Source organism: Nannospalax galili, unplaced genomic scaffold (genome assembly GCF_000622305.1).
Source record: "Nannospalax galili isolate Female #2095 unplaced genomic scaffold, S.galili_v1.0 scaffold503, whole genome shotgun sequence".
NCBI classification, from domain to species: Eukaryota; Metazoa; Chordata; class Mammalia; order Rodentia; family Spalacidae; genus Nannospalax; species Nannospalax galili.
In genome coordinates this window covers 631,896-656,156 of record NW_008349770.1, presented here as the reverse complement: position 1 = coordinate 656,156, position 24,261 = coordinate 631,896, and the positions used below count along the sequence as shown (strand labels likewise).

The 24,261-nt window shown below is 49.3% G+C and overlaps 1 protein-coding gene across 1 annotated transcript; it reads left to right on the top strand.

Moving 5' to 3' along the window:
• Positions 1 to 5,241: 5,241 nt before the first annotated feature.
• Positions 5,242 to 23,791, top strand: Mrs2 (magnesium transporter MRS2). The gene is made up of 11 exons (XM_008847105.3): positions 5,242 to 5,453; positions 7,349 to 7,422; positions 8,306 to 8,342; positions 10,247 to 10,359; positions 12,206 to 12,379; positions 13,989 to 14,119; positions 16,306 to 16,422; positions 17,834 to 17,986; positions 18,887 to 19,004; positions 21,634 to 21,747; positions 22,172 to 23,791. The coding sequence occupies exons 1-11, from the start codon at positions 5,324 to 5,326 to the stop codon at positions 22,280 to 22,282; spliced, it is 1,272 nt and encodes a 423-aa protein (XP_008845327.1). The 5' UTR covers positions 5,242 to 5,323; the 3' UTR covers positions 22,283 to 23,791.
• The last annotated feature ends 470 nt before the right edge of the window (positions 23,792 to 24,261 follow it).

The following is a 24,261-nucleotide window of genomic DNA, read 5'->3' as shown; positions in this document are numbered from 1 at the left end:
CCAGGTTCCGTTCCCATCACTATATGGTGGCTAACCACTCTCTGTAATTCCAGTTCTAGGGACTCTGACACCCTCTTCTGACATCCTCGGGCATTATACAACATGGGTGCACGTATGTACATGCAGGCAGTATATTCATACACACAAAATGTTTTCTAGAAAAACAGATCTTTTCTTAATTAACTCCATATTTGTTTTAGACAAAAAAAAAAAAAAAAAAAAAAAGATCCTTCCCAAGGCAGCAGCAGCCCAGGGAGAGGGAGCCTGGCCATTAGAGGTAAGAAGGGACAGAGTTCAAAATGACTGGCAGGGTCTGCCCTTACTAAGAGGATAGCAATACTGCTCAGGGGAGAGGGCTGGGAAGGACATGACTGCACATAAGAGCCAGCCTAGCATTTGCCCCACCATGGAGCATGGTGCCATCTTCCAACGAAGACTGATCTTACTCCACCTCTGCACCCAGCACAATCAGAAACCACTGGCATGGAACAAGAAAGGAAGCCAGGCCTGGTGGTGAACACTGGTAACCCTGCACTCAGGAGGCTGAGGCAGGGGCACTGCAGTGAGTTTGAAGCCAGCCTTACAGAGTAAGATTGTCTTTAAAAAAGAAAAGGTGGGGAAGGACAGAGGGAGAGAGGGAGAGAAAGAACCAGAGGGAGGGAACCACCATCATTTCTACCTGCTCCCAAAACTCTTATCTGGCTGGGCCAGTGTGGTGGTGCACACCTTTCATCCCAGCACTCAAGAGACAGAGACCTGGTTCGAGTTCAGGCCTCTGAGTTTAAGGCCAGTCAGGGCTACACAGTGAGACCCTGCCTCAAAAACTAAAAACAAACAAAAAATTCTCATGTTTCCATGATCACAAAGTGGTGGGGGCGGGGCATGTCTTTTAGAATGCAGATCGAAATCTCAATCAACATGTTGGACTAACATTGCAAAATACTGAGTTGAAATTAACACATGGATTGAACATTTTAAGCTAGAGAATTGAGACAGGAGTGAACACAGAGCTGCAGGACCAGAAGAGGCACGGCGCCTGCCCACATTTTCAGGGTAGGAGAAATGGACTGTGAAGGACCAAAATAAAGTGGCTTCTAGGTCACACCCTCGGGTCCTCCACGCTCCAAGTCCTAGTCAGAGTGGTTTCAAGTGACCAGTTATATAATCCTCACTGGCAGGAGAAGAAGAGCTGGGAAGGTCTGGTGGGAAGCTGGTCAGAGCCAGCTTCTGGTACACCATTTCAGGGGTGAAGCACTTCTGGGTAGGAACACAATCCAGAGTGTGAGGCTGTTAGGAATCCAACTTACAGGGAGCTACAGGTAGGGTTAATTTGTTAAATGGCTGCAGAAAACATCGGGGTCCTGCTGGGGCTTGGGGTGAAAAGGAAGATAGTGATCCAGCTCCCAATCCTCACCAACCCACGAAAGGTGGTCCTGTCAAGATGACTGTAATTCTGAAGTGCCTCACCAAGCGGGGTGTAGGCAACTCTCAATTTTCATCGCATACCTAATGGTAAGAAATGATAGTCCATTTTCAATATGAGGTATGTTTAGAGCTAATCAGAGAATCACCCATCTTCCCTGGAGGGCTGCTTCTCTGACAGCTGAAAAGGTACAGGTGGGATCAGTCTGCTGTTTTTCCTACAGCTGACACGTGGGTTCGGTCGGCTATATGACTGAGCCCAGGTCAGAAAAGGAAAGGCTCTGGAGCCCAGCATATTCATTAGATACTGCTTTGCATCCTGAACGCGTAGATGGGGAAGCTGGGGCGAGGTGATGCTAGACACATTGTGAAGACTGCACCTCCCTGAACTCAGCTAATGAGAGATTTGAAGGGCAAAGAAACACAGGAATGTAAAAGTTACTGTTTTGCACCAAATTAGTGCACCAGTCATTTCTGCCTTTGTCCAGGCTGATACCAAGCAACACAACCAAAAATAAATGTCTTGCTTTCAATACTCTAAGTCTCCAGTACCTGCATTCTGAAGTGGGGGGGGGGTCACTGCTTTCAACACTCTAAATCTCTAGTACCTGTATTCTGAAGTGGGGGGGTCACTGCTTTCAATACTCTAAATCTCTAGTACCTGTATTCTGAAGTGGGGGGGTCACTACTTTCAATACTCTAAATCTCCAGTACCTGTATTCTGGAGGGGGGGGGGCACTGCTTTCAATACTCTAAATCTCCAGTACCTGTATTCTGGAGGGGGGGGGGCACTGCTTTCAATACTCTAAATCTCCAGTACCTGTATTCTGGAGGGGGGGGGGCACTGCTTTCAATACTCTAAATCTCCAGTACCTGTATTCTGGAGGGGGGGGGGCACTGCTTTCAATACTCTAAATCTCCAGTACCTGTATTCTGGAGGGGGGGGGGCACTGCTTTCAATACTCTAAATCTCCAGTACCTGTATTCTGGAGGGGGGGGGGCACTGCTTTCAATACTCTAAATCTCCAGTACCTGTATTCTGGAGGGGGGGGGGCACTGCTTTCAATACTCTAAATCTCCAGTACCTGTATTCTGGAGGGGGGGGGGCACTGCTTTCAATACTCTAAATCTCCAGTACCTGTATTCTGGAGGGGGGGGGGCACTGCTTTCAATACTCTAAATCTCCAGTACCTGTATTCTGGAGGGGGGGGGGCACTGCTTTCAATACTCTAAATCTCCAGTACCTGTATTCTGGAGGGGGGGGGGCACTGCTTTCAATACTCTAAATCTCTAGTACCTGTATTCTGAAGTGGGGGGGGCACTGCTTTCAATACTCTAAATCTCCAGTACCTGCATTCTGAAGTGGGGGGGTCACTGTTTCTCACACTGAACACCTTCTCATTTGGTTGTTTTTCCTGAGACAGATTCACTATCTCCTTGACTGACCTGGAACTCACCATGTAGACCACGGTGGCCTCAAACTCACAGAGATCTGCCTGTTTCTGCCTCCAGATCAAAGCTGTGCCCCACCACGCCTGGCTTCTTTCTTTGCTGGCTGGGTCTCAAGAGCTCAGTCTAGACTCAAACTTGCTAAAAGGCTGAGAATGTCCCTCTACCTCCACATGGCTGGACAGGGCTTTGCCTCAAATTCATAAAGCCTTGGGTTCCATTTCCTAATGCTGCTAAAAATTTAAATAAATCAGACTATTAACCTGCCACCCATTGCTTCTGTGCTCACAGTGCCCCCCAATGGCTCCCATCCTTTTCAGATTAATTTCTAAAGCCTCGCCATTAATTACAGGACCAGGGGTCTAATGATCGGTAGCATTTGCCCAGGGTTTTGCAAGGTCGTTTTAGAGCTGTAGAGTTATGCTGGGAGAAAAGATACATTTAAAAGAAGTTATAGCTGGGTGTGCTGTAATCCCAGCACCCAGGAGGCAGAGGCAGGCGGATCTCTGTGAGATCGAGGCCATCCTGGTCTACATAACAAGTTCCAGGCTAGCTGGGGCTAAGGAAGACCCTGTGAAGGAGAAGGGAGGGGGAAGAAGAGGAAGAAGTTGTTACGATTTTTTTCTCAAAGGAGCGTGTCGGAGAACATCATTAAGGCTCTTAGTAATTAAAGCTCTACTAGCTGTCTTCAGAACAATGAAGGTTCTTCCCAGACTTCACCTGGAGGAATGCTTTAAGCGCTCACTAGCCCTCTGTGTCCAAGTCAAACATCTACTGGAGCCTCTGTGTCCACAGTCATCCCACTCCATCTTCTTCATCCTCGATGCCGGGCAGAATAAATGGTTCACTGTCATGCCTTACGTCTTCGTTCCCAGACAATGAAGGGAAATCTGTGGATCTTGTGTCTGTGGTGGGTTTTGCCCCTATGGAGGGGACAACAAATCTATTGACTCACATTTTCTTTTCTTTTCAGGGAAGGGAAAGGGATGTGGAGACAGGGTCTCATGTAACTCAGGCTGGACTCAAACTCTCAATAACTGCTGGGCGGGCATGGTGTCGCACGCCTTTAATCCCAGCACTGGGGGGGGGGCAGAGGCAGGCAGATCTCTGTGAGTTCAAGGCCAGCCTGGTCTACATAGTGAGTTCCAGGACAGCTGGGGCTACAGGGAGACCCTGTCTCAAAAAGACCAAACAAACAAAACAAAACAGACCAAAAAAAAACAAACCTCTCAGTAACTGAGGATGACCTTGACCTCGGGAGCCCCTAGTCCCCACCTCCCAAGGGCTGAAATTAAGAGCTGTGCCAACATTCTTGCCAGTTTCTCATTTTTCTGTAGCAGAAACTTGACTCACCATCCTTCATGTTATTTATTTTATGTGTATGAGTATTATTTCTGCATGTAAGTGCACCCATGTCGGGTGTAATGCCCCCAGAGGTCGGAAGAGGGTGTCAGATTCCCTAGAATTTGAATTACAGATGGTTCTTAGATGCCATGTGGGTACTGGGAACCGAACCAGGGTCCTCTGCAAGAGCAGCCAGTGCCCTTAACCCCTGAGTCATCTCTATTATTATTATTATTATTCTAGAGACAGGGTTTCCCTGTAGCTTGGATTCACCTCGAACTCACAGAGATCTGCCTGCCTCTGCCTCCCAAGTGCTGGCATTAAGATTAAAGCCTCCTGGCTCTGTGTGTGTGCTTCTGCAACTCCAGTTCCAGGGAATTCAACGCCCACTTCTGTCCTCCAGGGATATTGCACTACACGGGCGCACTTAAACCCACGCAGTCAGTACACCCATACGGATAAAATAAAAATAAGATATTAAAAAATAAATAATGGGGCTGGAGAGATGGCACTGACTGTTCTTGCAGAGGACCTGGGTTCGATTCCCAGCACCGACATTGCAGCAAGGAGCCGTTCTTAACTCCAGTTCCAGGGGAATCTGACGCCCTTTTCTGACCTCCGGGGCACTGCACGACACGGGTGCACTCACACGCAGGGGATACATTCGTACGCATAAAATAAAAACAATAAATGAAATATTAAAATAAGCAATCAATCAATCAATCAATCAATCAATCAATAATGGACCCTTGACGTGCTGGACAGGGCTCAAACGCAGAGGTCCGCCAGGAACAGCAGCAGACCCACCTGGCAGCCAGTACAAGAGACGCAAGTCACCCGGCTCCGGGCAGGGGTGCGGCGGAGGGGCGCGCAAGCGCAGTGCGGGGTGAGCGCAGACGCAGTACGCGGGGGCGGTGGGGCGCGAAGGCGCAGTACGGGGGCGAGCGCTGGCGCAGTGTGCGGGGCGGTGGGGCGCGCAGGCGCAGTACGGGGTGAGCGCAGGCGCAGTACGGGGGTGAGCGCAGGCGCAGTGCGTGGGGGCGGCGGGGCGTGGAGCCTTCCCTGTCTGGCATGCCGGGCTGGCGTCGCTCGCGGTCGACCCAGCGCCATGGGCTTGCCCCGGCTACTGCCCCGCGCGGCCCGGTCTGCTCCGGCCCTGTGTGCGGCGGCTTTGCGCCGCAGCCCTGCGGCCTGGTGCGGCCGCGCGACCCCGCTGCTCAGTTGGAGCCGGGCCGCAGGTAGGAGGGCGGGACGCGGGCGCCGCCGCCCTTGCGCCGCCGCCTGACCTTTGCGGCCCTGGCGGGACTCCGTGTAGCCCCGCCTGGTCCCGCCTAGATGCTGAGTTACTTTAGGCTCAGTCTCCTTTTGTGTGGTGTGTTTTAAATTCAGCGTGCAAGGGGATTAGGTCAGAGGACAGCTTGCAGGAGCCGGTTCTGCCCTTCTAAGTGACCGAGTCAGGTCCTCAGGTTGACAGCGGGCCCACCCCTCTGAGCCGGCTCCAGCCCCAGGAATGGGTGACCTGATGGCGCTTCCATACGTGCAGGGGCTTTTTAAATAGATACACATTTTATTTATCATTTTTATTTTATGTGTATGGGTGTATTGTCTGCATGTATGTCAATGCATCCGTGTCGTGCAATGCTGCGGAGATCAGAAGAGGGCTTCGGATTCCCCTGGAACTGGAGTTAAGGACGGTTGTCCTGAGTCCTCTACAAGAGCAGTCAGTGCTCTTCACCCCTGAGCTCTCTCTCCAGCTTTTTTAGTATTTTTATTGGTTACTCTTTAACGTGTATGAGTGTATTGTCTGCATGTAAGTGCACTGGTGTCACGCAGTGCCCGCAGAGGTCAGAAGTGGGCGCTGGATCCCCCTGGAACTGGAGTTACAGACATTGTTAGCCACCTTGTGTGTGTTAGGATTCGAACCCAGAGCTTCTGGAAGAGCAGCCAGTGCTCTTTAACTGTTGAGCCATCTCTCCAGCGGATTTTTTTTTTTCTTTTTTCTACAGTCTCAGTCTGTAGCCCAGGCTGGCGTGGAGCTTATTCTTGTAGCCGAAGCCAAATTCACAGCCGTTGTACTGCCTCGGCCTCAAAAGGGCTGGGAATGTAGACAGAAGCCTCCTCAACTGGCATGATGGAGAGTTTTCAATTCTGTTCATTTCTCTTACTGAGCACATTTACAGACATAGGGTAGGGCCCACCTAGCCGTGAAGGTGAGGAATTTTGAGACCGTGTGGTGAGCACTCACCCCGGTAAAGCCTGTCTTCAGATGCTGTGTAAGAGACAGCCAGAGAGGCCTCCAGTGCGAGAAGAGGAGGCTTCTGCTGCTGGTGAACCTGGTAGCCATTCACAGCTGTGAGTGCAGATTCCACTCAGAAACAAACAGGACTGCACTGGGTTGTGGGTCTTTCTCAAGAGACAGACAGCAGCCTCAGACACTCCTGAATTCTACTGGAAAGTGCCCCTCCGTGAGCAGTGTTCCATCAGTGCCCCCCACACTAGTGCCCCCCACACTGCCTTTATTAGTTACCTCCGAGTCCCTCCTTTGGTGATGCTTGGGAACCCAGAGGAACCTTTACGGTAAAGGTGGAAATTGAGAACAGCAGTCGTGGTGACACTACTCTCTGCCAGCTTGTGCACCTGACGCTTCTCAGTTCCTTTTGTAAATTTTATTTTGGAGGTGACAGCAGGTAACCTGGGTTCAATCCCCAGGATCGACATGGAAGAAAGACCAACTCCCTCAAGTTGTCCTCTGCTCCTCACACGTGCACCCCCTCCACACACTAAGTAAACAAATGTTCATTTATTTTACTTTTATTTTTTACTTTTGGACACTGCTGGAGTCAGAACCCAGGGCCCTGTGCATTTAGGCAGGTGTTCTACCACGGAGCGTTCACCTCAGCTCCAGCTGATCTTTGTGGCATAGAGAAGGGACAGACCTCAGATAATTAAGTTGTGTGAATTAGCACAGGTAGGTGGTGGGAGGTACTGGAGTCCCAGCAGAACACTACTGCATTTTCTTGGAGGAAGGAGTTCTAAAACAGTGTTCTGAGGGCTCCACTTACAAGGAGAGTTGGAACTCAGCCTCTGGGAAAACCAGTCATGGTCATGGGTAATGCTGCAATTCTTCGTTTAGGTGATGTTCACCGGTTTAGAACTTCTGACGCTGCTCAAGCCACATTAGCCAGCGTGGCCCAGGTGTTCACTGTGGTGAGTACATGGCACAGCCAGGCACAAACTAAGTACTCCTGTGCTCATTAAGTTCCCAGGCTTGGGTTGTTGGCCCCGACATCAGCAAGGCAGGGTGGCATGATGTTCCACTGAGTGATAGCCCAGCCCAGGGGATCACTCTGAACTCCTCTTTGGGTGAGAAAGTCCTTGCCACCATCTGGGCTTCTCCAACCTGCTGACAACTGAGGTGCAGGAGACACTTTAAATTTTATTTATTATTTCTATTTTATGTGTATGAGTGTATTGCCTACACGTGTGTGAGTACACCCATGTCATTCAGTGCCCTCGGAGGTCAGAAGAGGGTGTCAGATCCCCTGGAACTGGAGTTATGGACGTTGTTAACCACCATGTGGGTGCTGGGAATTGAACCCAGGTCCTCTTCAAGAGCCGCCAGTGCTCCTAACCACTGAGCCATCTCTCCAGCTCCAGATGACGTTTTTGCAGGAGGATATGAAGATTCGTTTGCCTTAGTCCCATGCCCCTCAGTTCTGTACCAGGGTGTCTGTGACCAGCCCTCCATGAAACATGGTTCCAGAACCCCAAAAAGAGCACAGTGAGGCTGAAGAGCCACCACACTCAGGGCAGGGCACAACTGCAGCTTCCCTCCTGGCATCTCTAGTTCCTCCTGCGTCCAGTCCAGCATAGGCCGCTCGCAGTGGCCATGGTCACCCAAAGCAGACACCTGGTGGCAGGTCAGGTGTATGTCAGCAGACAGGATTTTTCTTCTCACTCCTCAACTGTGTGTAACTTAGAGAAGGACAGGTCTGAGTCACAACTGCAGTTAGTATTCTGAGGCTGTTTCTCAGTGTGTGAATACACTAAGTGGAAGAGATTAATACTGTGTTTTATGATCTATCCTTAGACAAAGTTTGACAAGGAAGGAAACGTGACTTCTTTCGGTGAGTATCTTTGTTTTCTTCCAAACCACTGTTTTCGTCAGTGAACTAGTGAATGTGGTAGAACTTTGGAAAGAATTGCGTAGAAGGTTCCCATGTGCACAGCTGTGTTGAAGGAGGTATTTTTCCAGCACCTTTCCCTCAGTCCTCCCGGGACTGGTGGCACTTCTTGCTCCTCAACCCCCGCTTCCCCTCCCCAACCCCCGTGGACTGGCGGCACCTAACGGTGCAGTTCTGGTAGAACCACTTCCTTTTGGCAGAGCCCTTGGACTCACAGGATGTGTAAGGAGCCTCTTGGCACAGAGCTGGCGTGGCTGCTGCTCTGCCCTTCTGCTCCCCTTTTGTCTGTCTCCTTGCACTGCCCTCCGCTTCCTGTTACTTCTGAAACAGGTTTAAAGTTGAACTCCATCACCACACTGCCGTTCCAGTGGGTAAGACAAGAAGGGCAGGCAGGGCACTAGGAGGCCAGCCCATGACAGTCTGCCTTCTGTGAATAGCCACTTTTCAAAATGAAACTAGATACTGCTTTCCCCAGTGGCTTAAGACCCAGTTCCCCCTCTCCCATGGAGCCCTGTGGTCCTGGTGTGGCTTGCTGAGATCTGGTGTTTGTGGCTCAGTGTCTCCCGGCGTGTTCTGCTTCATCCCTGTGGCAGGAGTGTGGCCCGTGGCCCGCGGCCCATGGCCGCTGTCCTCAGCTATCCTGGGTGTCTCTCACATGCTGTGTTCTTAGCTAGTACGTTTAAATTTTAGGGAGGAGACTCTCCTGTAAGTACTGACTTTTCTCGTTTTATTTCTCACCAGGAATAAACAGTTATCAAACTCATTCGTTCACAGATTCATAGTACTGAATATGATGTTATAGTGGCAAAAATTGGTGTAATAAAATTCATGTTCGAGAAAAGTGACTGTGTGCAGGGGATGTAGTTCAGTTGGTGTTGGTAGAGAGTGCGCAGCATGCGGGAAGCTCTGGGTTTAATCCCCAGCGCTGTATAAACCGGCTGTGGTAGTGCACACTCTAATCGCAGAAGTTGAGACGTGAAGGCAGGAGTTCAAGGTCATTCTTAGCTATGGTGGACTGCATGAGGCCCCGTCTCAGAAAGAAAAGTGGCTATGCAAGCCAGGGCTGTAGCTCCTTAGCAGAGAGCTTGCCACGTGCCAGGACAACATTTGATCCCAGCACCACAAAAACTGGATCTGGTGGCACATGCCCATAATCAGAGGTTCAAAAGCTCATGCCCATAATCAGAGGTTCAAGGTCATCCCTTGGCTTTGTAAAGCGTTGAGGGCCAGCTTGGGTACATGAGACCCTGTCAGAAAAGGAGTGAGGGAAGGGAGGGAGGAAGACTGTTTAGTAGACCTTGAATATTTCTTTTGTATGTAGAGTGTATTGCCTGCATGTATGTAAGTGCCCCTGTGTCATGCAGTGCCCATGGAGGTCAGAGAGGGCATCATATTCCTCTAGACCTGGAGTTACAGACAGTTGTTAGCTGCCATGTGGATGCTGGGGATTGAACATGGGTCCTCTGCAAGACCAGCCAGTGCTCTTAACTGCTGAGCCATCTCTCCAGCCCCATAAAGACTTTTTTAAATTTTATTTTTATTTTGGTGTGTGAGTGTTTTGCCTTCATATATGTAGGCACACCACATGTGTGCCTGGTGCCTGTGGAGGTGTTGGATTCCTTACAACTGGAGTTATGGGCAGTGGTGATCGGCATGCAGGTGCTGGGAGCCCAAGTCCTCTGCAAGAGCAGCCAGTGCTGTCACCTGCTGAGCCATCCCTCCAGCCCCTTAAAGATTTGCTTTAACCTCTGTGTGTGTAAGGGAAAGCTGGGGGTGGTGCTGGGAGGGGCCCTGGTGTGGGAGCCCACGCTTATCAACTTGTCGGAGTAATCCCCTCTCTCTTACAGAAAAGAAGAAAACAGAATTGTACCAGGAGCTGGCACTGCAGGCCAGAGACCTGAGGTTCCAGCACGTGATGAGCATCACCTCCAGGAACAACAGGATCATCCTGAGGATGGAGGTGAGGCCACTGGCCCCCACTGCCCTGTCTGGCCCCTGCTGCCCTGTGCTGCTTCCCAGCGTCTCGATAGCATCTTGGGTAAAAGGAACGGGAATGAAAATATGGTCCTTTAGCTGGTGCAGTGGCCACACCTTTAGTCTCAGCACTCGGGAGGCGGAGGCAGGCGAGCTCTGTGAGTTCAAGGCCAGAAAATAACAAGAGTATGATTTTTTCTTGTTGTTGTTGTTTTTGGTTTTTTTGAGACAGGATCTCCCTGTAGCCCAGGCTGGTCTAAAGCTCACGCACTATGTAGACCAGGCTGGCCTCGAATTCACAGAGTTCTGCCTGCCTCTGCCTCCTGAGTGCTGGAACTGCAGGCATGCATACCGGCTAGGCTCGTTTTACGTGGCTGATTGTCGTCTGCTTATCTGGCAGGTGCTGCTCAGATTTATGTCGGGGAATTCTGACCATGCTCATTGTTGTTTCAATTTAGTCTGTATTTATAAGATGATTAGGAGAATTTTGATGGTAATTTATTTTTATATGTAGGGCCTCATGTAGCCAAGGCTGGCCATAAGCGCTGTGGAACTGAGTATGACCTTGAACTCCAGATCATCCTGCCTCTACCTCCCATGTGCTGGGATTAACAGGCACACACCACCACCCCAGCTAGAATAGATATTTTCCCACTTGTGTCCAGTTATGTGTGATTATAGTATAACCTTTACTACAGGAAGAAGCCTGGTTTTCCACTATACAGGAAGGTCTGTTGAGTCTTGAAGCCTAGTTTAAATTGTGTGCAGAGTTCTCTTAAAGCACATTGTTCTCCCTTCCTAGGAGCTCAGCACCCTGAGCACACTGTATTTCCTTAATGGTTCCAGGTCAGCATGTGCCTCAGTTATTTTGGTTGTGAAAGCTTAGGGTCTTGAAATAGATGAGGAGACACGGGCCTCAGTGGTGTCGGCCCTGCGGTCGACTCTGCTTTTTTCAGAGTCTCTTTGATGGCAGGTTTTCATCTTTCAATCTACATGAACCAAACAGTCCCAGTGGAAGCAGTCTGCTTCCAAGTGAGTCCTTCCTCCAGAAAATGCTGCTCACTCTTCTCGTGGCCACCCTTCTGGACATGCTCTCTGGGAGAGATGGGTGCACAGGGAGAAAGCTGGGGCTCCAGAATGGTAGTTGTGTCACTTAGATGATGGGTACACGCCATCCACATATAATCTCACCTTTCTGGGTAAAACGGTCCATAATTACCTCTTAGAAGGAATGTTTACTGCCAGGGGTTTGAACCCGCGACCCCTGGCGAGGTGAGGATCGGGGATGAGTAAGCATGCCGTTCGCCAGCCCACACCGCCCCCATTACTTGGGGACACTCAGATGCTAGTCAAGCTGGGAGTCATTTATTGCAAGTGTTCCAAAGCTTATAAAGGCACCTGGAACTCCCCTCCCGCCCCCCGCCAGGGTGTATCTTAAGGGTGGTCACGCACTGATCATGCACTCCTCAGCAGTGCGGAAGTATTCTTCAGACTTTCAAAGGAAGCCAGGCCGCGCCCCAGCAACGTCCTTTAGGACCTATGCAAGGTGGGGCCTTTAGGTCCCCACAGTTTACCTTGTATGATTCCAGTTCTGAGAACAGCTGAGAGTTGTCAAGGCGCACGTATTTGAATTTCCCTTTGTGAAAATGTGCCTTACTTGTATTATTTGTTGGTTTTTGGAAAACGAAATGAACACTGCTTTGGTTAGTGCTAATCCAGAATTAGTAACCGGATGAGCTCAGCTGTGTGACTTCCTTCTCCCTCAGCTTGAGGCTTGCGTCCTTACAATGATGTGCAGTGTTCACCTGTGTGTGCTTTGCTGTTGTTTCCAGTATCTGAAAGCTGTGATCACGCCAGAGTGTCTTCTGATACTGGATTATCGTAACTTAAACTTAGAGCAGTGGCTGTTCCGGGAGCTTCCGTCACAGTTGGCCGGAGAGGGTCAGCTTGTCACGCACTCCTTACCATTCGAGTTTAGAGCTGTAGAGGCCCTCCTGCAATATTGGGTAAGCCTGGTCTTGTATATTGATCGCTGGGAGCTTGTTTTGGTTTCAAATGATGGTGTGGGAACCAGCTAGCTTTAGTTATTTCCATGGCCGTTGCCCAGCCCTGCCAGAGTCTTGCTAAGGAAGTCTGCTGAGTGGGGATAGTACTTAGTTCTTGAACTATATGACCCAACCAAACCGAGCTAAATGAAGACGCATATAGAACAGAGATGAGCTAAGCAGACGTGTCTGCATGTGTGCGTGTACAACGGGAGAGCTAAACAGGCATGTCTGCACGTGTGCCTTGGCCGCCAGGGAGACTGGGTGAACCTAGTGCCCTTCTCTTTGCCAGCTTTGCTCCAACAAGGGCCTTGATGGCTGCCCTGCCTTCTGGGGTTGCAGGGGAGCAGCTCCAGCGCAAACTGGTGGGCGACAGGTTGCACGGGCTGGGCTGGCTCCTGGGCGCTCATGCCACAGGAACAGATCCAGGTCAGCCACAGGGACAGGGAGCTCAATTGTCTAGTGCAGCCTTCTTGCCGGGACTTGGGGTCCTGGGAAGACTGTCTCTGAAAGGGTACTACACAGCGGCAAGAAGCCGTTCCCATGCGCTCCCCCAGCCCACTTGAGGGACTCACCCACCAGGAGCAGGCGTGCCTCATAAAGACCCGAGTGGAACCCTGCACGGCCCCAGCCATGCCAGCTCCAGCACTTGCTGGGCAGAGGTTTCATGTCCCCTTCGGAAACCGAGGCCATAGATGTGATTAGATTCCCAGCCCAGGTCTTCTGATCCTGGAAGTAGCCCAGTATTCAAAATAAAGGGGTCTACAGCAGGCACCCCAGCTTCAGGCTCCAGCCCGTGTCAGATCAGTTGTGCTTTGCAATAAAGCTGAATAAGCTGGTGTCCACAGCACCAATTCTGCTGTGTGATTCATTAGTCTTAAGCTGTTCAACAGATGGTTTGCAGGAACTCAATCTTAGGTAAACTATGGGACCATTCCTGCTGAATCTGAGCCATGTGTGTGTTGACTTAAGAAGACCACGCTTTTGACCTTCCACTGGCTTGACATATCGCGAAAGTCCAAGTTAAGCTTCAGTTTTCGTGCACCAACTAAGTACTGCAATTAGTCATGTGACGCTGTGTCCAGTTTAAGCAGGGCTTTATGCATGCTAGACAAGCTCTACCATCTGAGCGAATGACTTACTGTACCCATGTTGCAGTTGTCAAAAAGCAATTGTCTGCATCAGTTTTGAATGTGTTCTGTTTATAAAACAAATGGCTATGACTACCAAATGTGAAATTTGTGTTTTAACACGAATGTGAAGTTTTAAGAACTCATCCCCTATTTCTTTCATAGTAACTATGGAGGGAGACGTCTGAGAGTTAATTCCCTGATGACCAGATCTGAGCCTGGTGGCCGCATTGCGTGGTGGCAGCATTGCATGCCCTTCTAAGGCAGGAGGCATAGGCTCTGAGTCATCATAAATAGGGTTCCAGCAGGGAGGCCTGTGCTCTGAGATGCTCGCCGTGTTTCTGACTGGTACAAATATCTGTGTTTAAGCAGAGGGTTCACTGATCCTACATTCTAAAAAGATTGTTTTAATTCTTATGAAAGGCCATGTTGTTATCTAGATCAACACTCTTCAGGGCAAACTTAGCATCCTGCAGCCACTGATCCTCGAGACCCTAGATGCATTGGTGGACCCCAAGCACTCCTCCGTCGACAGAAGCAAACTGCACATCCTCCTTCAGAATGGCAAAAGGTAAACTTGGGTGCTGACCAAGTCAGAGACAGTGCACCAGCCTCCCTCATGGTCCCAACAGCAGGTGTCAGCGTCAGTTCACATTGAGGGCTAGTTGACTCTTTCTTGCTGGGGACCGTGACTGCCTGGTTTGCCTTCAGTGTCATCACTGCCAGACTTGATTTTCTCTTGGGGGCTGAGAGTGGAGGATGAAACTGGGTTTCATCAAGTGTCCTGGCCTGGTCTTGAACTCGCTGCGTTGTCGCACACTGGCCTCAAACTTGCAGCTGCCTCAGCCTGCCAAGTGCTAGAGTTTAGTTTCCTTGTGAAAATGTCCATTCCACACATTTTTGAAGCAGTGTGGGTGGGAGGTGAGGCTAACGGCACACACCTTCGTACTTCTGGAAACTTACTGGAGACATGAAGCATCTACAAGGTCTGTCTGGCACCTGTCTTCAGCAGTTGATGTCTTCATTTTGAAAACTAGAACTTTACGTTACTTCTAAATTCACTGACCTAAATCCAAATCCATTTTTCCAAGGTCCATGTTTTACTTTTTAAAATCAGAGTTCATGAACCAGGTATGTATGGCTCACACCTTTACTCCCAGCACTCAGGAGGCAAAGGCAGATGGATCTCTGTGAGATCAAGGCCAGCCTAGTTTACATGGTGAGTTCCAGGCCACCTGGGGCTACAAGGAGACCCTGTCTCAAAAATGCTATTTTAATTAGTGTCTTAATTTAAATATACTCTCAGATTTGTACTCCTAAAAATTGCTTAAAGATTTAACAGTTAAGGGCTGCAGAGGTGGCTCAGTGGTAGAGTGCCTGCCGAGTGTGTGAAGCCTTGGCTCAGTTCCCAGCACCACAGAAGAAACATGCAAAAAATTGACAGCGCAAAAGAAATGAGTGTTTTGCCTGCATGTATGTAAGTGCACCATGTGTGTGCAGTGCCCACAGAGGCCGGAAGAGGTGTCAGGTCCTCTGGAACTGGAGTTACAAGCAGTTGTTAGCCGCCATGTGGGTGCTGGGAATTGAACCAGATCCTCTGAAAGAATAACAAGTGTTCTCAACTGCTGAGCATCTCTCCAGCCTCAACAGCTCAAAAATGTTCTAGTACATTTATTTCTCTCTCTCTCTGTGTGTGTGTGTGTGTGTGTGTGTGTGTGTGTGTGTGTGTGTGTGTGGTGTCTACATATGGAGGTCAAAGGACAACTTTCAGGAGTTGGTTCTCTCCTCCCATCATGTGGGGCCCAGAGGTCGAACTCAGGCTTGGTGGTTTACCCACTGAACCAACCATATCACTAGCTCCAGTTAAAATTTTTTAAGGTTTTAGGGTCGTTGTTGTTTGTCTAATACTGGAGGGTTTTTATATCAGTTCAGAACAATCTAAGCTGGGTATGGTGGCCCACAACCTATGATCAGGAGGCTAAAGCAGAGGAATTGCCACAAGTGAGGCCAGCCTGGGCTACGTAGTGAGATGGGGAGAGGGGTTGGGGGAGGGGAGAGAGGTGTCTGAAAGTGCCTTTGCCCATCATGCACAAGGCCCAGATTCAGCCCCAGCACCACACAAAGAGGGCGTGATCTGCCTTTATCTTATTCCTGGTATTGATGAAAACCCTACAAGCGAGATTATGAGTCTTCTTGTCTTAACTCCCTCCTGACCTGTGCCTAGTGTGGGTTCATTGACTTTTTTTGGCCTGTTTTTGCATTTGTTTGTTTGTTTGTTTGTTTGTTTGGAGACAGGGTCTCCCAGTATGCTCACCTGACCTGAACCTCACTATTTAAGACCAGATCTCACAGAGATCTGCCGGCCTCTGCCTCCAGTGCTGGCATTAAAGGCCTGCACCACTACGCCCTGCTTGCCTGTGTTTTCTTACCAACCAGCCTATGATGTGTACAAGATGCCTGTTAAGCCACCTTCCAATCCCATCCTTAGCTCTTAGCTAAGGATAAATATGGCAAAACACTTTAAATCAGAACAGGTAACCTTGGAAGCCACCAAATCAGGTGATGGCATTGCTTCAGCTACTAGTTTTGCCAAGTAGTTCAGCTTCAGGAATGACTGATTTCTATAATTGAAATATCCGTCAGTCGGTGTACAGTGAGTGTTAGTGGGTCAGCATGGGAGATGCCCCGAGATGCTCTGCTCTCCTGCTACTCTAGTAGTTGACACCACTGATAGTCTCTGTGCAACTATTCTTGCAGTCTCTCTGAGTTAGAAACAGACATTAAAATCTTCAAAGAGTCAATTTTGGAGATTTTGGATGAAGAGGAGATGCTGGAAGAGCTCTGTCTGACCAAGTGGAGTGACCCCCAGGTCTTGTGAGTACAGCCTCGTGGTGTTCGTGTCCTCCTGGTGATTCTATGCTCCTCCTCTTCAGAGTGACTTTTCATAGCCTACCGTTTTCTGAACTAGGAGTATAGGAGTTTTTCTCTCCAGCCACATTGATAGCCTGGAGAGGGTGTGAGGGCTGAGGAGGGTGCAAGCAGCAGTTATTCTCCAGGGACCGGCCACCAGATGGCACACACACGTGATGAACCATGTTCCCTAGGAATCAGAGTGGAAGGGAGGGCAAGACAGTCACATGGAGAGGGGGAACGAAGAGAGAGCATGGACCCCGGAAATTGGGTCGATTATAAAAGCTCACCGCTTAGGCGCATTCTACGATTAGAAACCATTTAACCAGTTCTAATGAGGTGTGGTCAGTACTCTTGTGCCCACCAAGACACTCCCCCGTGCAGCCACTCTGTCCTCACTGTGGTACCAGGAGGTGCACTGGAAGACAATGGAGACTAGAGTCTACTTTCCCGGCAGAGGCCCAGAGGACGGTGTGACACAGCGTGCAACACAGTGCACTCCCAGACAGGGCTCGGTTCTCAGTACTCATCCCTCCATTAGCTAAAAACAAGGAAGACGGTCAGTGAGGCACTCAGTAGGGGAAGGTGCTGGTGCGCAAGCCTGAGCTCAATCCCTGGAACCCACATAAAGGCAAGAGAGAACCAGCTCCACAGGGTTGTCCTCTGACCGCTATACCTGCACTATGGCACACATCACCCCCATACATCATGCACACAATAATTCCTTAATTAATTTTTAAAAGAAAAAACTCCCCCAAGACAAAACATGGAACACCCCGCCCCCCCATCACACATCATCATTCCAAGATGGCCGAGTAGAGGCAGCAAACTGACTCAGTGTGGCTCTAACATCTCCCAGATTGCCATGTTTGACTGGTGAGAGCTCAGAGGGAAGGAGATACCAAGTTGTGTCTCAGCTGCGGTCAGAACAACGTCGTCCAGAGAAACTGGAGCCCAGTGCTCTGGGATATGCTCAGGGACGCTGGTGTCACAGCCCCCTGCTCGCCCTCCCGGGAGATCAGCTGCCACTGCACTAGGTTGTGTCCCGGGGAAATGCGTTTATGTCTATTTTGAGTTTGGGTTTTCTTGTACTGGGCTGTGGTTTAGGATTTGCACTAACTCATTGGCGTTAAGATTTGCATTTTCCAGTAACTGGTGGCTTGTGTTTACATGGGTCTCTTGGATTAGGGCCATGGTACACAGCAACCTAAATAGACTGTGTAAGGAGCTGACTGTTGGGAGTCAGGATCAGTTGGCATAGTGTTGCACAGATGGACCTTAAGCACAACAGATCAGAAAAGGCTAGCTGACTGGCAGCTGGTTGGGGCAACAGACACACAGCGCACACTGAGGTGACTGTGCTAACTCTTTGAAGTGAGAAGAGCAGCTCTGGGATCGACCACGCAGAGGAGATGGAGCTGCTGCTGGAGAACTACTACCGCCTAGCTGAGGATCTTTCCAATGATGCCCGGGAGCTGAGGGTTCTCATTGATGACTCACAGAGCATCATCTTCATCAATCTAGACAGGTAAGAGAGCACTGAGAGGACTTTGGTTATAAAATACTGTAAAGCAAGCCAGGTGTCGTGGCACACATCTTTAATCCCAGCACCCAGGAGGCAGAGGTAGGCAGATCTCTATGAGGCCAGCCTGGTCTACATATTGAGTTCCAGGACAGCTGGGGCTACAGGGAGACCCTGCCTCAAAAAACAAAAACAGGGACTGGAGAGGTGACTAAGCGGTTAAAAGCACTGGCTGCTCTTGCAGAAGACCTGGGTTCAAATCCCACACCCACATGGCAGCTAACAACCATCCATAACTGCAGTTCCAGGTGACCCTCTTCTGTCCTCCACAGGCATTGCATAACACAGTTGCCCTTACATACATGCAGGCAATACACTCATACACATAAAATAAAAATAACAAAGACATAAAATAATTACTACAAAGCAGTTAAGTTAAGGTGATACCATTTTGGAGGGACTCACGCCCTCACATCTGACTGGTCCACAGTAGTAGGGTTGTGTTCGTTACCTTACACATTACTGGGACCTGACAAAAGCAACTTGGGGAGGGGGGCTGTGTGTTTGGACTCACAGTTCAGGGAACAGTCCATCCTGGTAGGGAAGTCATGCAACAGGAACTGGAGGCAGCTGGTCACATATTGTCCACGGTCAGTTAGAGAGATGATGCTGGTGCTCGGCTTGCTTTCTCCCATCACCATCCAGAACCTGAGTCCAGGGGGTGGGGCTGCCCACTGTCGATGGGTCTGCTCTGCTCAGCTCAGCCTAATCGAGAAACCCCAGAGACGTGCCTGGAGGTTCGCCCGTGGTGATTCTGAGTCCTTTTGCATTGGCGGTGCTAGCCGTCGTAGGAGCTGTTTGCAGGCAGCTTCCTGTTTTCTGACTGAGTTGGTGTCCTCCCTCCAGCCATCGCAACGTGATGATGAGGTTAAACCTGCAGCTGACCATGGGGACCTTCTCCCTCTCACTCTTTGGACTAATGGGAGTTGCTTTTGGGATGAATTTGGAGTCTTCCCTTGAAGAGGTAAGAATATTATTGTAAGAACTTAGAGGATTTTTTTAAGTCCTAATTTAGAAAATTGGTAGTTTTTATTTAAGTGTGACCTGCTGTGTTTTCTCATTGCTGTGACAAAAAGCCCCCGCAAAGCGGCAGGAGGGAGGGAGGTTTTCTAGCTTGTTGTGTATATGAGGGTACTGCCTGCATGTGTGTAAGTACACCCATGGCACACAGTGGCCGAGGGAGTCAGAAGAGTGTCAGCTCCCCAGGAACTGGAGTTATAGGCAGCTGTTGGCCTCAGCATGGGTGCTGCAAGTCGAACCCCGGTCCCCTGCACAAGCAGCCAGTGCTCTTAACTGCTGAGCATCTCTCCAGCCGCAGACAGGTTTATTTTGACCCACACTTTAAGAAGGATACAGTCTGTCATGGTGGCTGAACATGAGGTGGCTGGTCACAGTGTCCACATCAGGAAGCAAGTGGCACTTCCCTGTCCAGGAATACCCTTGTAGACCTGTGTCCTGGGTGATTAAATCTAGTCAGGGTGACCCTGAGGACTAGCTGTCAGACCTTCAGAGGGCTCGTTGGATGCGGTCTCATAGCTCTGAAAATGGGCACTCCCTGCTTTACAGATGGGAAAGTAGGCTCAGAAGATTGAAGTTGCAGACCTAGTCCAACCCAGAGGTGCTCGCTCTTGCCTTTCCGCACCCACACAGCACTGAACTCCCAGGGCTCCTATACGCTGCCACCTTGTGTTTTCAGAGGGTTGTAGCAGAGATCCCAGGGTGCAGCCAGCTCTGCTGTCTGGTCCCCGGTTGTCATTTCTGCCACTCTGGTCTGTCTAATGTCACCTCATCAGGACCACACACTTGTAAAGGTGGTCTGTAAAAGACATTATCGGGCTGGAGAGATGACTCAGCGGGTAAGAGCACTGACTGCTCTTGCAGTGGACCCAGGTTTGAGTCCCAGCACCCACGTGACAGCTCACAACCATCCAAAACTCCAGTTCCAGGAAATCAAACACCCTCCTCTGCAGGCATCACACGACATGGAGGTGCCTATCTCCATGCAGGCAGTACACTCATACACACAGAATCAAAATAATAAACACATTTTAAAAATAAAGCCGGGCGTGGTGGCACACCCCTGTAGTCCCAACACTTGGGAGGCAGAGAGGCAGGCGGATCTCTGTGTGTTCAAGGCCAGCCTGGTCTACATAGTGAGTAGACCCTGCTTCAAAAAGACAAAAATAAATAAAGAGTAGAGACCGGCTCAGACTTCCGCACTCAGGTGTTCCGACGTGTGGTTAGCTTCTGGATCCCGGGCTCCTCCTGGGCCTGCAGCCCCTCCGGCAGGCTGCTCCTTCTGGGTTCTTCTCGGAATGCTGGCTCCACGCCTCCTCAAGCCACCTTCGTTGTCTGGTTAACTCCTACTCACTGCTCAAGTCTGACAGGGACTGGAGAGATGCTCAGTGGTTAAGAGCACTGGCTGCTCTTGCAGAGGACCCAGGTTTGGGGCCCAGCACCACATGGCGGCTAACAACCATCCTTAACTCCACTTCCAGGAGATCCAATGTGTTCTGGCCTCTACAGGCATTGCATGTACATAGTGCACTTACATACATGCAGGCAAAACACACATGTAAAATATAAACTTTTTTTTTCTTGCTTGTTTAAAAAAATCACAGCAAAAGAAAAGGAAAAAAAAACAAAAAAAAAAAAAAGAAAAAAATAAAGAGAGAAAAAAGAAATCACATACCAAATGCAGGTTAAAATCTGAAAACTCAAAAGAGGAGATGCTTCATAATTCTAAGCTTTGTGAGTGCTAGCATGACCCGAAGTGGGAAACTCCACAGCTAATTTCATCTGGTGTCAGTTAAGATGTACATTCCCTAAAAATACTGTATGAGGGGTGTGGACGCACACACCTTTAATCCCAGCGCTAGGGAGACAGGCAGGCAGATCTCTGTGGGATCGAGGCCAACATGGTCTACATTTTGATTTCCTGGCCAGCTGGGGCTACAGGAAGACCCCGTCTCAAAAAAGTAAAAACATTGTATAAATCACCTTTGGACTAATATACACAGATGGGGGCATATGAAATCCAAGTTTTATATTTTGACTCCAAAAAAAAAATGCCATTTTCTCAATCAGTGTCCTAAATCCGTAGTCTAAAATATGTTTGGTCCTAAGGATTTCAGATAAGGGATAAGCAACCCTAACTAATTGTTTTATACTTAACTCTTAATATTTTTCTCAATGCCCATTTTTCCAAAGACACAAAACCCAAGGGTTTTTGTTGTGTTTTAGTTCTTGGGTCTTACCTGTGCAGCCGGCACACCTGTGTACTCAGCTGCTGGGGAGGCTGTGGCAGGAGGATCTCCTGAGCCCAGGAATTCAAAGCCCCCCTGGTAACAAGGCAAAGCCTTGCCTTAACATACCCTGGTGGCTTCATTGTGTGCATTCCTGGGATGTTTGAGAGGTGACGCTGTCCCCTGGGTCTCAGTCTTCGGCTCGCAGTCCTCGCAGTACTGTTCTTAGTTCCTTTCTGTGGAGATAAGCCCTTGGGACAACAGAACGCTTCCTTTAAACAAAACCCCGAGGAAAATTTCCCTCCAAGACCTAACCTTTTGTGATAAGCAAACTCTGTTCTCTTTCAGGACCATCGGGTGTTTTGGCTGATTACAGGAATTATGTTTTTGGGAAGTGGCCTTATCTGGAGGCGACTGCTTTCCTTCCTTGGAAGACAGCTGGAAGCACCTTTGCCCCCTCTGGTAGGAGGCCGGGGCTCACAGCAGCACTGCAGGGTCAGGGTTCTAGTCCCAGGGTTGGAGTCAAGTGGCCTGGGCTTCAGCTGTCACAATCTTAGTAACCCTGTGCAAGTTCATTCTTCTCGCTCCCTAGTTCCCCTCCACTACTCCAGTCGGTACTGCGTCCTTCTCTGACTGGAGGAACTAGATGAGGTGATGCGTGTAGCATGCCGTGCAGGCAGCACTCACTGGAAGCATTGTCCATTCGGGCTGCGCTCCGCACTGTGGTGCAGGGTTTCTCATGACCGTGGTGAAATGAGGAAGCACTGTGGTGCCCTCTGTGTTTGGAGTGGGTGCTTCAGACTGGCAGGACGAGGCCCTCGTTACCATTTTGCTGCTGGCTTTTCTCCCAAGACACAAACTGAACTTCCTTTCTTCCTCTGTTTAGATGGCCTCCTTACCTAAAAAGACCCTTCTAGCAGATAGGAGGATGGACATGAAAAACGGCCTCCGGTCAGAAGGACTCGGATCAAGCAGGACTGTCCTAGCCGGCCGCTAGCCACAGCCTGGCGGGTACTCCTGAAGCTAAAGTCACACACTTGGAAAAAATCACTGATGTTTAAATCATGTTGCACTAAAGTGCTGTGGAAGAGTACCAACACTCATGGCCTCTCCAGAGTTCTGTGGCCCAGGACTTTCTCTGCAAAAGGCCAACAGTCTTCCCTGCCCACCTGAGCACTGTTTTATAGCAGAAGGCGTGGAGAGATCACCTTATTGCAGGACGGGCTTCTAGGTCCCGTGTGATTATGCAGACTAAGTGCAGCTCCTGCTGGAGGGCCAGGAGCTTGGCCAGCTTGGAATTGTTCCCGGGAACTTCCTGACTGGGGAGAAAAGCCTGTCTGTTAACCTTGCAGAAAACTCTGGGTTAATCTTGAAGCACACTGCAGAAGTTTGTGCTCTAACACTTTCTTGACAGAACCTTATTTTCAGGTATTTGCTGTCTTTCATGTATGATAAATTAAAAAAAGGATAACTTAATATTAGCATTTATGTGGCTGGATTCCAGTCAATCAAGATTTTTCTTTTTTAATACCCCAAACTTTTTCCTTTGGTGGTTATAATAGAACCTTTGGAGGTAAAGTTAAAAGAAACTGTTTCTAGTTTGTTACTATTTTATACCTATTTTGATCATGTCTGATTTTAGAGATTTTTATACCACCTTCCCCACCAAGAAAAAAGTGCATGTAGCCCAGCTAACCTGTATGCCACCTCTCGAAAATTAAGGGTGAGCTTGTAAACAAAGCTAACGTCAGAACGCCAAGCTTAAAACAAATAGCTGAGCTGCACCATGATTGACTTGCCACCTAGAATTGCAGCCCCCATGAGGCTGAGGCAGGAGGACTGTCAAGAGTTTCAGTGAGTTCCAGGCCAACCTGGCCTACAGGATATACCTTATCTCAAAACACCAAATAAATAAATACATAAAATAGGGCTGAAAGTGTTGCCAGTGACAGACCTTGTCCAGCACACACAAAGCCACAGGTACAGTCCCCAGCACTGCAAAGTATACAGACCTGCTCACCACTGCATCTGCCTTCCTGTATTTTCTGAAGGCTCAGCACAGTTCATGTGCCAGAACATTACAATTAGCTATACCATGTGCTTGTGAGATCTAGAAAGGACCTTGCAGGCACCAGAGCAGCAGTGTTGGGTCCCACAGAGGTGTTGGTTCCCAGTTATGCTAGCAATGTCAGGACATCGCAGGTCCTTTGCTGGGTCATTTCGCAATGGGAATGAAAATGTTACTCCAGTAGGAAACGGTGAGCTTTCTCTCTTCCTGGGTGGGGCTGAGAAGCGGGTCTTGGTGTCCAGGCTCAGAGGCCCCTTCGCCACTCACTGTAGGTCAGAAACATGTTGGTGAGCTGCTGGAAAGTGAACGTGTAGAGCCTCTAAGGACGGGAGTCCCTGGGCAGCTGGATTTCACAGCTCGTCTAACTTTTTTGTGTTTGATTTTATCACTGTGGTTAGTAGACTTTACCGGACTGCGACATAAAGAATTGGAATCCTAGAGGGTGAACTTTGATTCCAGGTCAGGCCCAATTTGTGACTTTGCTTTGTGTTACTTAATGAACTTGGGGTAGAACTGCCTTGATTAGTCATACCCTGGGGTAAGAGGAAGGATGATGTAACTAAGTCTGAAAAGAGGGTGGTTTGTAAGGTTCTTAAAGGTGGTTAGATCAGGTAGGATTTCTGAATGTAACTACTATGAAAAGGAAACGTGATAAAATACTAAAAGTAGGGGTTATGCAGCTATGTGTGAGCACTGAGTGCCCAGGCATGGTTTCTGTTTTTGTTTTTAGGCAGGTTCTCACTATATAGGCCTCTCCAGCCTGGAGCTCAGTGTGAAGACCAGGCTGACCAAAACTCACAGAGATCCATCCGCCTGCCTCTTCTCCCAAGCTGGGATTAAAGGCATGTCACATCGGTTTAGGCATGACTTTTTTACCTTTTTTTTTTTTGAGACAGGGTCTCCCTGTA

Excerpts from the sequence above, each read along its gene's own strand:
- Mrs2 (XM_008847105.3), top strand. The coding sequence starts at position 5,324 with ATGGGCTTGCCCCGGCTACTGCCCCGCGCGGCCCGGTCTGCTCCGGCC. Across the intron at positions 5,454-7,348 it reads CAGTTGGAGCCGGGCCGCAG|GTGATGTTCACCGGTTTAGA; the intron begins GTAGGAGGGCGG and ends TTCTTCGTTTAG. Across the intron at positions 14,120-16,305 it reads CTCCTTCAGAATGGCAAAAG|TCTCTCTGAGTTAGAAACAG; the intron begins GTAAACTTGGGT and ends CTATTCTTGCAG.